The sequence below is a fragment of the Centruroides sculpturatus genome, unplaced genomic scaffold, assembly GCF_000671375.1.
Source record: "Centruroides sculpturatus isolate CEXI.00-Female unplaced genomic scaffold, Cexi_2.0 scaffold1637, whole genome shotgun sequence".
In the NCBI taxonomy this organism is placed as follows: domain Eukaryota; kingdom Metazoa; phylum Arthropoda; class Arachnida; order Scorpiones; family Buthidae; genus Centruroides; species Centruroides sculpturatus.
This window is the reverse complement of record NW_019385816.1, coordinates 18,156-34,253: the sequence shown is the minus strand read 5'-3', so window position 1 is coordinate 34,253 and position 16,098 is coordinate 18,156. Positions and strand designations below refer to the sequence as shown.

Sequence of the window (16,098 nt, the reverse complement as noted above, 5' to 3'; positions counted from 1 at the left end):
CTAAAAATTCTGTTTTCGTTACTTGTGGATGGACGCTGACGGTGAAATACTCCGTAGGCTCCGGGACGTTGATCAAGGCTTTCCGCGATTTCTCGTTGGGCGAACTGACGAATCTTTAGATCGCTAGAGGGCACCCAGAGAATGATTCTTCCAAAATGTTCTTTCATTTTCCACAGATCTGGAGCTCGCACGTCCAGGAGAAGAAACACTGCGCATTCAAGAACCAACAAACAAGAAGACGTAAAGTTTTCGAAAACGTGGTTTTATCCCTTTTTCCATCGCCGTCGCCCCTCCATTGGTCTCTCCTTGTCACATGGTGACAATTCGAAACCCCACCGAAGGGCGCGGGAGAGGTCAACGTCGCGTCTGAACACGACTTCTCTCCAACCTCGTTTTCCTCGACTTTACACTATCTATTGTTTAAAATCTTTTAACAAGACAAAATGTTCATTGTTTAAATCCGATCTTTAAGTTCGCTCTTTCGCGCTACGAAACTTGACTCTTTCAAAAAGTCGTTAATTGCCTTCTTTCGAACCCCGTTTGGGTCCTCACATGACTCAAGACATACCTGGAAGAGTTGTCTTCTCTTCCTCTACTTTCTCTCTCCGTTCTCTTCTTCCTTTTCGTCTTTTTTTTTTCCTCCTTTATTTGGCCACTTACTAGGTCCTACACTAGGTCTGTTGTCTCGTCTGGTCAATCCCCTGTCCGGCCAGTCAATCAGTCAGTCTCTTGATCCTGTCTCACTCTCGTGTTAATTTCGTCACTTCTTTCTATTTTCCTTCGTTTTTGACCAATCATTCTTTAGTTCCGGAGGAAGGTGAGGTAATTTGAAAAATGCATGATTGGTCATCTTGTGGTCCTCCTCCTTTCTTGTCAATGAGAAATAATATGCGCCCAAGTGATACCATCGGTCATATAACACCATCGGAAAAGGGGGAAACGATGGACATCCCCTCATCTTTTTCTTCGCATGTTGTGAGATTTATAAGAATTAATAAATTTTTTTATTCTAATTTGTTTGTCTAAATTATTTTAAATCGATTACAGATGGTGTTTAATATTACGTCAATTTGGCGTCATTCCAACATTTTATAACCATAAATTGCATGAAAGATGACATAAAATTGACGGTGCATATTATCTCGACAAAATTAACACAGTGCTATCGGGAGAGAGAGAGGAAGTTCCGGAGAAACGGGGGTACCCAGTTTAAACATAAAAAGATCCAAGTGAAGTTTCCTAGAAAACGTGACGTGAAGTAAGGTTACCATACGTCCGTATTTTAAAGGCTCTATCCGTGTCCGTACCGTACTTATAAAAATAAACGAAATGTCCGTACTTTTCAACTGATCGCGTAGTTAATAGTTAAATCATAACAACTCAGATTTAAATCTGACAAAAGGTGCTAAATTTTTGATAATTTTTATTGCATTTGGTGGCTACTCGGCAATACTGTATGAGCAAATGTAACGGCTAAAGTTTCTCATTTCCCGGGAAATTTGCCTCCAGCGGAATTACGGGAAAAAAATTTCTTTTCCCGGGATCCCGAAAAATTCCGGGATGAGATAGTAAAATAGAATTTCAAACTAATAAAAAAATTTTATACAGAAATATCATAAATTTGAATAATTTAATGTATTTTCTAGTAAGTAACTAAAAGTGTAAGGTCAATCTCACCCATACCGACGCGTTAGGCTCAATTAATTTATGTTCTCCTACATTATAAGATAAAAGTAAAATAAAGCGTTTCATTGGGAGTTTTAATGAACATAATAATTATTACGAAAAAAATACTATTTTATTTCTAAAGATGTAATAAAAAACATACGAGTAATTGACTAATATAGGAATTTCATATAATCACACTTACAGTTACAAACGATAGGATATAAATGGGAATGTAAGCTTTAACAAATTCTTTAACTTGTAAATGCGAATCCGAAACTAAAGTGCGATGAGTGATGTTTACTTTCAGCGAGTGCTCCGCTGTTCGATGATGCGCAAACACAATACATAGATATTACATGAACTAATAAGTAGAGACTTGTAAGACATAGGTAGTAATATGCAGCATAAAACCTCAAAATTTCTCTCGTAGGTAAGTCAAAATGCAACTTTTCGAATAATAAATCATAGAAAGAAAACCTGAAATGATAAATTATTATTGAAATGCGAGATTTCCCGGGATTTTTCTCGTACAGAATAAACGGCGGGAAAACGGGATCCCGGGAAAGAAGCCCTAGTAATGGCTCTGTTTCTTATAATGAATGTGTGCACGTATTCTAAGTTTTTTTTAAATTCGATACTTGTTATAAAGTGGTAAAATAGTTTTCTTATATTTAAAATTGCATTCTGTGTCCCAAAGGAAAGTGTAACTTGAAAATTTACGCCTATATTTACTAGATTGAAAAATATGAATAAATTCCTTTTATTTTGCCTCGTTATCTCAGTACCTTTAATGCTAATCTGTTAGTATTTTGCCTTCAACTATTATGGTAATTCTAGTAACAGCCAAATACGTAACTATATAAGAAATAAATGTAAGAAAAGAGATCCGCTTCACCTCTGGCTCCATACAAGTTCTCGATGACCCTGAACACATATTAATGCTATCGACACTCAAATTCGTGTTTATAACACTAATTTATTCAAGTAATTTCTATCACGTCGAAAATATTAGAAAATCTATAATTAATATTTTATTATTTAACAATTTGTTATGTTTCACGATCGGCGAAATTTATTACAAATAAGTAAAACCAACGTGAAGTTTTCTCATGACTCCGATAGAGTCCGGCTTTAGCATTAAGGACGACTAATATAACTTATATTTTCAAATTGTACATAACTAATCAAATTAAAAATAATAGTCATTCAAAAATTATACAGTCGACCCCCCTATAAGATATAGATACGTTCCATTTTCTAGGAATCCGATTTCTTACGAGTCATTCCAATCACAGCCCGACACGTGTAAAGTTTACGGACTACGGCTGATTGAAAGGTTTTCTTCCATAAAATTAATTGATTCTAGACTAATCCGACTCAACATTTCCAAAATACGTATATTTTTTCGTGATTTTATAGGAATCGTAATTATAGGGACCGTAATTATAGGGGGTCGACTGTATATATATATATATATATTGTAACGAGATGGTTCATACGTTTTCTGTGCCCAGTACCATCACTTCGACGCCATGTTTAAAAAGGAAACTTTATTGTCCAGGAAGCACGCTTTCACCAATATCTCTGCATGTCTGGTTACATAATTGATATCGTGTTTGCATTTTTTTAATGCGATTGCCGGCGAATATTTTAAACGTAATGTACAATTTCAGATCAGAAATATTAGCGTCAGCGCACGATGTAAATATCCGTGTTATTTCGTTTCAAAAATGGCGTTCAAGTGATGGTAGTGTGTTTATAACACACGCATCGCCTTCAGTTTTAAAATTACATTAGACTATTATATAATAAATAACTTAAGTAAAATTTTTAAAATATAAATGATAGTGGACGTCCTTAATTAATCGATTACGGAGAATGTACAGGAAATTGACAATACCATAAATAAAAATAAAAGTTAACGCGGGCCGGACCTCCTCGAAAAAAAGGTATTAATATAAGCTAAGATAAGAAAATTTAGAAATCTGGAAGAGAAGGAAAATTGGGAGATAGTCTGACCCTCTATTTATTTCCGTTTGTTCGGGTAATGTTCAAAAGTTTGGGGAGGGTTTTTCCAACACAAGTTCATAAAATTCCAAGAGTCACCTTCCTTTCAGGGAAGGAAACATCTGTAATTAACCTTTAGGATAACACGAAATTTTTTTCTTACTTGATCTCAGTCTTTACTACTATTTCTCAAAGGGAAAAAAAACAACTCTTAGGTTACTCTTCTTTGTTTTTCGTTTCATCGGACTCACAGAGCAACTCGTCTTCTTCTATCAGCCATAAATCACCCACGAGCACCACCACCATGCAAGTAGTTACGTCTTGCTCGGGGCCAAAGTAATAAAAAGTACAGTACCAGAAAGAAGAAACAAATGGTTAGAGAACAAAGAATGAGATAAGGTATGTTTTCGTGTGTAGGTCGCCCATCACTAATTTCGATTAGCGTAATTTTAAATTTTCTATTCTGCCACACTCACTTGCCGCTGCTGTTTGCGGATGCTCAACGTTGTCAGATGTATGATAATTTGACAAGAATTTTCATTCGATCTTTGTTTTTTATCTTCATTAACCGAATTGCAGTGATTTACAGGATATTGGTTAAGATGATTAACTGTTGGGTTAAGTGTATTCTAATCTAACAATCAGTAATCCAGAAAAATCACGCAAAATACTATAATAAATCGAATAAAAATATCTAGCACCGAGTTGTATAACTTTTCCGGCACAAACATTTAAAACTGTATATGGCGTCATCTGTTATGATATTTTATTTTTAAANTACATGCACCAGTGAACCTACAACTACACGATTTATATTTTAAAAATAATTAAATTCACTTAGCATTCAAAACTTGCGAATTTTGAAAAAAAAAAAAAAACAGACTTGCTGATTAAATACCGACAACTGTTTAACTGAAGTAAAACGGGTTTTCCCCTTGCTATGGATGTCTGCCTAGTTCAGTTCAGCCACATTCTGCTACAGTTCGCCTTTATTATCAGTTCGAAATGGGGTGGTTCCATAATACCACCTTTTCCTCTATTACTTTTTGACGTTTCGACATTCCAGAATCCCAAAAATATAAAAAAACCATTACAAAACACGCACAAAATTCTGATGTATGTGTGTCTGTTGGTGTCTATATTTTGCATTATATCTGAGGACTTGATGAACCAAAAATTTTGAAACTTGGCATGATTATTTCTATATATATCGGGCATTGATGCTACGAACTTTTAGTAATTAAAGGTCGAGGAGTTGGAAGATAGAGAAGGGTCATATGTCATATATCGAATGAGATCAGACTTAATGAAAATTTTACTAGTTATTGGTATTTATGATTTTTATTTTTAAAAACTCATTTCTATCTGCTAAAGCCTTTTGCATTTTTGTAATAATTAATAACATAAAATTTATTTTTAAATAAAATATCATAACAAACGACCACACACACAATTTTAAATTCAAGCTTGTGTCTTTATAAACTTACTGTAAATACTTTTTTAGACAGAAAAAAGATCTCGCGCAATCCTTATGGATTTTGGACTCGTTGAAATTGGTTGAAATTTTAGTATGTCATAATTCTTCACTGATTGAAAGTTTCAATGGACACGAAGCTTGAAAACTCGAGCTTGACTCTTGCCAGCTTTTATTTAGATTGTGCCTTTCTGTCTGCATATATTATATATAGCCTACTACTATAATGCAGATAAATCGAAAAAAATTTTAGATAGGGATTTGTATTGAAGAGCTAATTTAAAAAATTTTAATGATAATGGGAAGAAGCGCCACATGGCTGCTGTACGTGTTGAATGAATGTTGGTGGTAATTCTGAAAAATTTCTGCTAATTTTCTTCCTTGAATTTTCTATATAAGATTAGCATTAGAGTGTATTTAAGAGGTTCCTTTGCTTAATCTCTCTTCAGTATCACAAGTTTATTTTTATTTATACATACAAACTTAAAAACTTTTTGGTCTTTTTAATCAAATGCGAGTAAGTTTTATCCAGCATTTACTACAAACAGTCTACTGTGTTTTATAGTTTTTAACTCTCCGCACTATGGACGCCAAGAGGGTGTATTTTTTTCTATGCTCATCACGTGTTCGGCTAAGCCCACAATAGGAACGACATACCTGGACTACCCACCATAAAAAATTGTGGGTTTCAAACTAGACTCAGCCCAGATCTCAAGAGCGGCAGATTAACTGTGTATTTGACAACATCAACGATAAGAATTTTACTGTATTTCTGAAGAGAAATTTTACGGTTTTTTTAAAATTGTTATTAAACAGAGAACACATGTCGAAAAATTGCATTTTTAACTAAAATTGAAAAACTTTCAGAGTCAATTCCATCTAGAACAGGTTGCAGAAGATTCTTTAAATTCTCTATTGTAACGTGAACTTCTGTTACGTTACATTCAGTTGCAGCCCATTCTGCTAATTTGTTAGCGAGCAACTCTTTAGAAATATTACTTGTTAAAAACCATTCATGTATTATTATTATTATCGATTCCAGATTCAAGGTCAAAAACTGCTGTGATCTAAGATAAACTTCAGGATTCTGGTTCATAATTTCTTTGCATTTTTCTTGTAATTTTTTCAACTTCATAGCAATCGAAAATTCAAAAATGTAAAAAACATTTTTGTCATTGAGTTTGTTGCTAATAAATTCGTCACATTCTTTTTCCAATTTATAAACTTTGTATTTCTTCGAAGTATAATAGATATTAATAGCATCGTTGATATTATCCATGGAAACTTTATTGGTGTAAATGTACCTGAAATATTAAAATTTTATATTACTTACGTTATTCACAATCAAAGATTAAAAATTGTGATGAACGTTAACCAATTAATGCTAATTAATGCCAATTGAGTGTTAAACGACTATTGGTTAACTTCTGAGTCGTACTGTTATAATAAGTGTTAATAAGTATAAGATTATGCAAAACTTACGTTAGCATGTTCTGAAATGCTCTTGGAGAAACATCTTTGATGACCATTTTGCTATCCATCAGAAGAGGTCCGTAAAACATCGTATAGAAAACAGGACTTACTAAAGCAAAAATGAATTTGTGTCCATTCAAAACCACAATCGATTCATTTTCATAGTTTATTTCAAATTTAATATCAGAATATAAATTTTTCTTAAAAATAAAAGAAAGTCGTTCTGCAAATGTTTTCATATTCAATCGCCAGTTGTTAGGTCTTTTAGGCTGAAAATAAGAATTAAACAATAATTCAAATTATTGTTAATAATCATTAATATATTTTATTTTCCAAAAATTAAAACTTACCATTTCATTGATTAGATTTTGATAATATATTTCTTCTTCACTAATTGTTCCTTCTTTAAAATTTACACCTATTTCAGGCCAACTGTCTGATTGTGAGCTTTCATTGAAATTATCAGGAAGTTTACGTACATTACGAGATTCTAAATGTTCTTTTGGATTGTAAATAGGAAGGTAAGAGTGAGCATTAAGATCTGGTTTTTCCAAATTATTTAACCATTGTTCACATAGGTCGAAATTCTTTTCATTGCAGCTCTGATTTGTTTTGTCAGATTCGGGTATTTTGGAAATAGTTAAATCTTCATCTTCGAATGGTTCTCCCCAATCATTATCTAACTCTGATATTATTGACAATGAATCTAATGAAGTTCCAGGAAAATGCGGCGAAGAATATCCTGTAAAGTTCTTTGTTCTGTGATAAGGAAAATTACAGTTTCTTTTAAGTTCATTTCTAGAAGTATTACTACTTGACATAGACGAATATTCTGATGACGAACTGCAACTACTGTTCGATGAAGACCCACAGCTACTTTTTGCTTTATGAATGGATAAGCCAAGCTGTCCTTTGCATTCCTTTCCACAGGTACTACATGATATTATACTAGCACTTGACATAGACGAATATGCTGACGAACTGCAACTACTGTTCGATGAAGACCCACAGCTACTTTTTGCTTTATGAATGGATAAGCCAAGCTGTCCTTTGCATTCCTTTCCACAGGTACTACATGATATTATACTAGCACTTGACATAGACGAATATGCTGACGAACTGCAACTACTGTTCGATGAAGACCCACAGCTACTTTTTGCTTTATGAATAGATAAGCCAAGCTGTCCTTTAAATTCTCTGCCACAAGTATTACATTCTGCCATTTCTACATTTGATAAAGTTGAATAACGCGAAACTGAACTACAATAACTATTTGTTGAATACCCTGAAACTAAACTACAATAACTATTTGTTGAATATCCACAACTACTTTTTGCTTTATGGATTGATAATCCACGTTGTCCTTTAAATTCTCTGCCACAAGTATTGCATTCTACTGTATCCATATTTGAAGAAAATGTTTTTATTCTATTTTAATCTAGCCACAATACTTTTCTGATAAAAACAATTATTTTTGTTTTAAAAATAAGAATGTGTTGACTTTCAAATGCATTTCAAAGTATATCAATTAAATGAAATGTTTTAACTTCTTACTAGAGTATTTGCAGTTTAGGTTGATGATAATTTTGAATAAATCTTCAGTTTTCTTCGGACACATAATTTTCTCTTCGTATTAACATAAATTAGTTAAAATTTATTTTGACGATTATTTTATTTGCACCTTTTGTATTTAAAGTATTTTTAAAATTTAATTATCAATTTTCCGATAGTTTAGCTGTTTGTAATGTTGATTCAGTTAATGTCTCTTCAATCCGAAAAAATTCTTTTCGGTAGACTACCTCACAGCCAGTTCAGGTTATAATTCCTTTTATTGCTTTTACAGATGCATTTCGAGCTAGGTTAATTTTCTAGCTCCTCCTCAGTGCTACAAAAATAAATTAAATTTTAACAAATTGATAAAAAAAACAATTCGGGTAGATGATGTTACAAGTTACAACAAAAATAAAACCATATTTTATAATACCTTTTAAGAGTTTCCATGTTTAATTATCAAGATGATATATTGAAATCTGACGCTAAGATTCTAAGAGCAATTTTCTTATCGTCTCAACTTTTTAATCAACATTTTGAACTAATTAAAATTGATGTATTTTGCGTTAATTTAAAAAAAAGTACTTAATTATCTTAAATCCAATAATTTCTAGTGTTTATATTCTTTTCAATATTCATGCTATATACTGTAATATACTGTTAATATCCGTAAAATAAATCTAAGAAGTAAGTTAATCACATGTAGTTTATAGGAAAATCAATAGATTCGATGAAAATATTCGATTTGAAAACATAAATATAACAATATAAATATTTAAGTCTTAAAATGGAAAAGTAAAATATTATTATTAAAATAATTTCATCTTAGGTATACAACTATTTGTTTTAATAAAGGAACATGGCCCCCTTCAGAATTCAAAATCTGCAATTAGCATTCATATTGTTTATGTAGGATCAGAATTTTTATCAGCTGCACATTAAGTTTCTATTAATTTCAAAATATATAGAAATGCCATCCTTCTACAAAAATGGATCGAAAATTATGATTTATATGACTTTTATTGAAGCTACCGAGTATGGTTAAAAATCAAGACAGCATAAGCACAATTATTCCAGATATTAGAGACAAGTAAAGCATTTTCAGAGTCACAAATAGCTTACATATTGATTATTGGCAGTCTGTGACATGCCATAACAAGAAAAAATTTAAAAACTAATAAGGGGCCGTCCATAAATTACGTAAGGGCGATTTCGGCCATTCTAGACCCCACCACCCCCGTGTAAGAAACCGTAATATTTTCTTTGATCCCCCTCCTCTTCCCTATCTTACGTAATATTTTGGCGTAATTTTATAGAAAGATTTTAACCAAAATAAATTTTTTTATGAAACCCTAACCCCTTTTTTGGACATAAGGTTTTTAACCTTAGGTCCAAAATATATAATTATTAATTAGTTAATTAATATGTACTATTATTTATAAAAGACTTTATGTGAACAAATTTAAAAATATAAAAATTTAATGAATTCGAATGAACAATTTATTTTAAGAACTTTATTTTTTAATTATTAACAATCTTGTTATTATTATCAATGTCATAATATTTATTTTTATATTAATTTTAATTTTCGCAAAAGACACAAAAAACTTTGCCAGATGGACTAGTAAGTGCGCGTGTAAACAGAAAAGTCGTACAAAATAAAACAAGAGTGAATAGAAAGAAACCACATTCCGTTGCCATATTGATTACATCTTGGCTAAGGCCAAGAAAATAAACTACACGCTGCTAAAATGTGTTAGGTGTACTTGGGGACTAAATAATAAAGCTTATAAAACTCTATATAATGGGGCAATACAACCAATGCTACTTTACGCGGCCTCTGGCTGTGGTCACGTAACTAGTAAAAATTCAGTAGCAAGTAAATTACTCTCTCTTCAAAGCCAGTTTGACATCAGAATTTCAAAGTGCTGCAGAACTGTTTTTACTAATGCCTCTCTGATACTAGCGGAGTTCCTTCCTTTGCCACTATGTATTGTAGAAAAGGTTCTGAACTACTAAATCAGAGCTACGATCGTCAAAGCTCAACAACGGCCTCTACTCCTATCTACGGCTGTTCATACGCCACCACATTGTAATTACTCTATCTCTGATCATCATCCTGTAAACAAGGTTATTTGGTGTCATCCGCTTCCCCCATGGATAATCATGCAGACATTAATATCTACACAGATGGATCCAAAAGCTCCCCTCTTGTCGGCTCGAGTATATGTATCTTTCTCCAAACTGACATATTTTGCCAAAAATATGTTAGAAGGTACAGATACCTCCCACATACCTCTGTCTATCAAGCTGAAAAAGATGCTGACTACCAAGCTGTTCAGTGGGCCACTTCACTACCAAACAAAACTCCGTCTATGAACATTTACAGTGATTCTCAATCTGTCCTAAAATTAAATCACAATTGCAATAGCAATAAAATCGTATATATCCAGCACCATTTTAAAAATCTTGTAAATAAGATAACTTTTATATATGTTCCTGGCCATACTGGCATACTAGGAAATCACAAAGCCGACTTTGAGACTAAGTCAGCTGCAAAGGACACTGATTTGGACTACACTCGCATCCCTCTCTCACGTAGCAACCTTAAAAATTATATTCGTGACAACGCTATGCAAAAGTGGAATCGATAAAAGTAGTTGAGCAGTAAAACTGGTAGAATAACAAGACTTTAATTTCCTAGTGTTCTCATCACCACTTAGAGATTTAACGTTTGCTACTGCTCAACTACTTACTGAGCGTGGTAATTTTAGAAGCTACCTGGCGATGTATAACCGGGCAGAAACTGCTTCTTGTTATTGCTCTACGGAAAACCTAGACACCGTCGACCATACGATCAATCATTGTCCAATTTACGATCAAGACAGACTTATTCTGAAATTAGAAATTTTTTCGCTTGGTTTCAGATGGCCATCCAAGTGGTATCTAGTTTTACATTTTAGTTTTCACTAAAAGCCGAATACTAATTTTATGTTTACTTTGTATCATGTGTTTCGGTTTATGTATTTTTAGTGTTATACACCCATAGGAGTGATGCACTTATTCAAATAAAAAAAGAAAAAAAAAACAGAAAGAGAGAGCGAGAGAGAGAAACCACCACACGGCCTTTCTCCCATGAAAAAACGTGTAGAGCATGAGTCTGCTAGCGTTGTTATTTTATCACGTCACACAAGATGGCTTTAGTACAACGAGCGTTCTTAATAGAAACGGCCAAATTGAAGCCAAATTCAAAACTCCACCACTCGACGAGATCAAAAAATAAAAATAAGAATATTACGTAAGACGAGATCTATTACCCCCTACCCCTGAGTAAGAAATCGTAAAAAATCCTTGACCCCACCTACCCCAAAATACCTTACGTAATTTATGGACGGCCCCTAAGTAGGCTTAAAATTAATAAATACAAATGTATTCTGATAGTTTGAGTTAATTATACATTCTATTTGCAAAATTTCCTTAACTTTAACACAAAATAAGAAAAAAAAGTTAATTTTTAAAAAATTTGCGGGATTTAAAAAACAGCCGGGATCCCGTTGGATAAACCCTAGTACTTAGTATGAAATCTATACCGTGACCTTGAAACTAAGGACCTAACGTTGGTGTCCTGACCTTGTGTTTATAGACCTTGTCTATTTCTTCCCTATGTTTAATTAACATGTATATTTAATTAAAGATATATTTTTAGTATTATTTCCATTTTAAAATTAAATATAATTTATTTATACTACATTAGAGATCATTAGCTATTATTAACGATTAAATTCGTTATTAATGACTAGTAAATGACCCACATACCAGCAAACATATCTACGACTTTTCGCCTTACTAAAAGTAACCTTAATTACGAGTAAAACTTTTCTAAAATAAACATATTTTATATTTTTAATTGCTTAAAAATATTAATTATAATTCTATCGGAAGTAAAACTGAATAATTACTATCTGAACGGAATCGGAACTTATTTCTACATCTACTTTATATAATTATTTTGTATAGAATTAGTAAATAAACGGAATACACGATTAATTAATAATTAACTATTCAATAATTAGTTAGTGACTAATTACAGCAAATTTATTATTGTTGTTAATTAAGTTAGTATAAAAATAATTAGATATTATTTTAAACTTACAAGAGTAGTCCAGAAGTGAAGTCGTTACGAAGTGAAGTTCCGGCTTACACGATGGTTTTGGTTTTGAATTCGAAACTTACGACTTCCGGTTTTTACGACTAATCTAAATATCAGGGGCGTGCCGTGACATTTGATAACAGGGAAGCTGTGTTTTTGCAACAAGCCGACTTCCAGGGGCAATCAGTCAGTGATGGTCTAGGGTCCATTCGTATTCGTTTGTTCGATAAGCCAGTAAAAACCGTAGACTTCTCTAAATGTATTTTTAATTAATAGATTATCTAACGCACTTAATAAATAAACAAGTTCAATATAATTAACTCTGTTATACGGTACAGCCTCGAAAACTCGGCACTCGATAAACCGGCACTCCGGATAACTCGGCCACACCCTGGCAAGGCAAAAAAATCCTTAGTTAATTAATTTTCATGATAAAGACAGCTTTATGCCTCATAAAGTATTTTTCTGGGGTCTGTCTTATCAGGTAAATTACTGTACACAGTGTATTCATTAATTTTCATTTTCATGTAGTAAAGGCTCTATGCCTTCATAAAGGACGTACTTTTCCTTTATTTAAATAAAGGAAAAGTACAATACCCAAAATACCCAAATACAATACCCAAATACAATATACCCAAATACAATACCCAAATACCCTTAAGGGTATTTGGGTATTGTATTCTCAAGTAAACAATACATACAAGTACAGTACAGTATTTTCTGAGGAAACACTCATACTTATTTTTTTAACCCATTCCCGATAACTCGGCATTTTCACAAACTCGGCCACCCTTCGGTCCACATTAGGCAGAGTTATCGAGGCTCTACTGTATTAGATTTAATAGATTCTCTACGCCCTCTAAATGGCAATTCTCGCTTCGATAACATCTACTAATTAAAATATAATATATCTATTAGCCGTAATTATCTCGTTATAATTTTCAGTATTTATTTTATATTGTGTACTAATGTTAAATTCTATTCTATTTTGATTTCCAAATTGCTTCAATTTTACGAAAGATTCGATGCGAGATTTAAAATTTTCGTGTCTTTTGCCAGCTTTACTCAAATTATTTAAATCGTCAAAGCCAATCTCATTCCACACACTAATTTTATTTGAAAATAGTAGGCAAGGCCAACAAAACAATTTTTGCATTTTTATGCATCCACAGAGCCATTTTATATCTTCATAAATTTTATAGTGAAAATGTCGAACAAATTTTTTCGTTGACCTATTTATATTTAATTTAGGCATTGGTCTTTCTCTTTTAATAATGTTTTCTTTTTCATTATAAGGTCTCGACCCAAAACTTTTTGAAATAAATTTTCAATATCGCAATTACATTCTAAATTGCTAGCCATAATATAAGGGCTAAAATTAAAACTAAAATTATAAAAACTTACTTGTTAAAATAAAATGTGTGATGGATATACAATTATACATACCTGATACAAAATATTCGATTGTATGAATATAGTTTTGTGAAGAAATGTACATAAAAATAGCATAAAATATTCTTTACTTTTTAAATATTAAAACAATCCACTTAGTTAAAAGTGCTCCCTATCAGTGACTCGTGGATGGAATCGGAGACGATCTTGGTAGGTATGCGGTGCGTGCATGTGTGACCGAAGGGTCGGCACCTCCTTGGTGCCCTGTCAGGATGACACCACCGCGTCTCGGCGGACACGGAAGCCGCGTCATTTAGGTCACGCGAGCGGTCGCGTAACGGAGCGATCAGAGTCGAGATAGAAGGAGAGACAACGCACCGGAAGTGATTTACTCAGACGCTTTTTAACGTAACAACTGTTTAATGGTTAACGATAGGCTATACATTAGGGTAACAAGATTCTACAAGAAATAAGCGACTGGAGTTCCCGAAACAAACTCCCCATTAACTACTCCAAGTGCAGAGCACTAATCTGCACAAGAAGAAACAAAAGAAAACAACTACAGAGGCCCATGTGCCTTTATATTGATAAACATAAAGTCAAGATCACCTCTGAACTCAACTACCTGGGCGTCACCTTAGATCCCACTCTAAGTTGGAAAGGCCACATCGACAATATCTGTCAAAAAATCAGGCAAAGAGCTAACCAACTCCATCACATCGCGCGTAATACCTGGGGACTAAGCCCCAAAAACTGTCGACTCATATATAAAGGCGCCATCGAGCCGGCTCTCCTCTATGCCGCCCAAATTTGGGGGGATAAAGCAAATTTAACACGCATAAAAAGGAAACTGCTGTCTGTGCAAAGAGACTCTGCAATCCGGATCTGTAGGGCTTACAGGACGGCCCCGACAGATGCCCTCTTAGTTATGGCTAACCTCGTTCCTATCCATTTAAAGATTAAGTACATTAGCTGGATATGGAACATTCAAAATGAAGATCTAAACAACAATGAGACAATCAGTGCTCAAACCAACACCCAGGACGACTTCCATCACAGCTGTCAAGACATAATCCATATGACTCAGGCTTACGGATTAGATAACCAATTTTCCAGTATTGAATATAACCACCACCCTGCTACCAAAGACACCATCTCGATTAATCTCCTCTCCAATACCACCACCACAAACCATGTCAATTGGCATGTGTATACAGACGGTGCCAAGAATGACAAAGGTACGGGGGCGGCTTTCACCATCTGGGACACTGTAAATAACACAACCAGTAAAGAAGAATACCACAAACTCGGTAATCATTGTTCAAACAACCAGGCAGAGCTATGGGCTATGCAACAAGCACTTATTACCATCACCAAACATCTCAGGATATACCAGGGTAACATCGACTTCTTTACAGACAGCAGATATGTGCTGAGTGTCCTCAACGGAACAACTAAACAGACGGCAACAGGTATCAGGGTCTGCTACCTAGCCAACAACCTACACAAGAAAAGAAACATTAGTTTCAACTGGATCCCGGGCCACAGTGGCATAGCCGGTAACGAGAGGGCAGATGCCTTAGCGAAAGAAGTTACAACTTTAAATGTCACTCCATCCTTCAAAAAGATACCCATCACCCTCGTAAAAAGCCTCATTCATGATAAAATCATGAATGAATGGCAAAAGGACTGGACAAACTCTAATACAGGTAGGATCACCTATAGGTTCCTTCCCTCCGTCAAAGACCGCCAACAGCTCCACCATTTTTTCCCGACATACGGTATCACCCAATGCATAACAGGGCATGGGAATTTCCCAGCCTATCTCACTCGTTTTGGTAAACGAGATAAAGAAAACTGTGATTGTGACAATACTTCTAAAGGGGACTCCCTCCATTACCTCCTGGACTGCCCCAACCTGGACTCGGAACGATATAAACTGTTCAGCCACAGCATCAACAAAGGTCAAAACTGGCCCCCAAAGCTTGATTACCTGTGTGCTAATAAAGAAGCATTCCATCTCCTGATCAACTTTATAAACAGCTGTAACATCTTTCAAACAAACTCCTCTAACAAGAGGCATTAATCTGTACTTCCCAAATTATATATTTTGTATATAATTATATTATTTTGTAATTACTATACTATTATTTTGTATATAACTGTCTCGCCAAATTGTATACATGTAAATTTATAAATTGAAAATTGTAATATTACTTTATTCCTGTTCTCCTCCGCCAAATTGGCAATCTGTAGCCATTGTATTTTTGTGACCTATTAATTGCCGATACAAGGCAATCTTGTGATCACATTTACTCTTCCTTTCACTCTCTCTCTCCCACCCCCACCTCACTCTCTTTCTCACCCCCACCTACCATCCCCC

At 33.9% G+C, this 16,098-nt stretch overlaps 2 protein-coding genes across 4 annotated transcripts; one reads left to right on the top strand and one right to left on the bottom strand.

The window, feature by feature from the left end:
• Positions 1–4,627: 4,627 nt before the first annotated feature.
• Positions 4,628–12,560, bottom strand: LOC111642298. Of its 3 annotated transcripts, XM_023388632.1 has the most exons (5): positions 12,327–12,560; positions 7,932–8,507; positions 6,973–7,895; positions 6,632–6,891; positions 4,628–6,453 (listed from the first exon to the last, which is right to left on the bottom strand). In XM_023388632.1, exons 2-5 carry the CDS (start codon positions 8,026–8,028, stop codon positions 5,958–5,960), a joined length of 1,776 nt encoding a protein of 591 aa, XP_023244400.1. In that variant the 5' UTR covers positions 8,029–8,507; positions 12,327–12,560; the 3' UTR covers positions 4,628–5,957. The 3 variants fall into 3 exon arrangements, with proteins under 3 accessions (XP_023244400.1, XP_023244398.1, XP_023244399.1); XM_023388630.1 differs by having other exon boundaries at positions 4,629–6,453; positions 6,973–8,507; XM_023388631.1 differs by lacking the exon at positions 12,327–12,560 and adding an exon at positions 8,607–8,854 and having other exon boundaries at positions 4,629–6,453; positions 6,973–8,507.
• A 1,900-nt stretch (positions 12,561–14,460) lies between these two features.
• On the top strand, positions 14,461–15,801 carry LOC111642294. Its single transcript, XM_023388625.1, has one exon. The coding sequence runs from the start codon at positions 14,644–14,646 to the stop codon at positions 15,799–15,801; it is 1,158 nt and encodes a 385-aa protein (XP_023244393.1). The 5' UTR covers positions 14,461–14,643.
• The last annotated feature ends 297 nt before the right edge of the window (positions 15,802–16,098 follow it).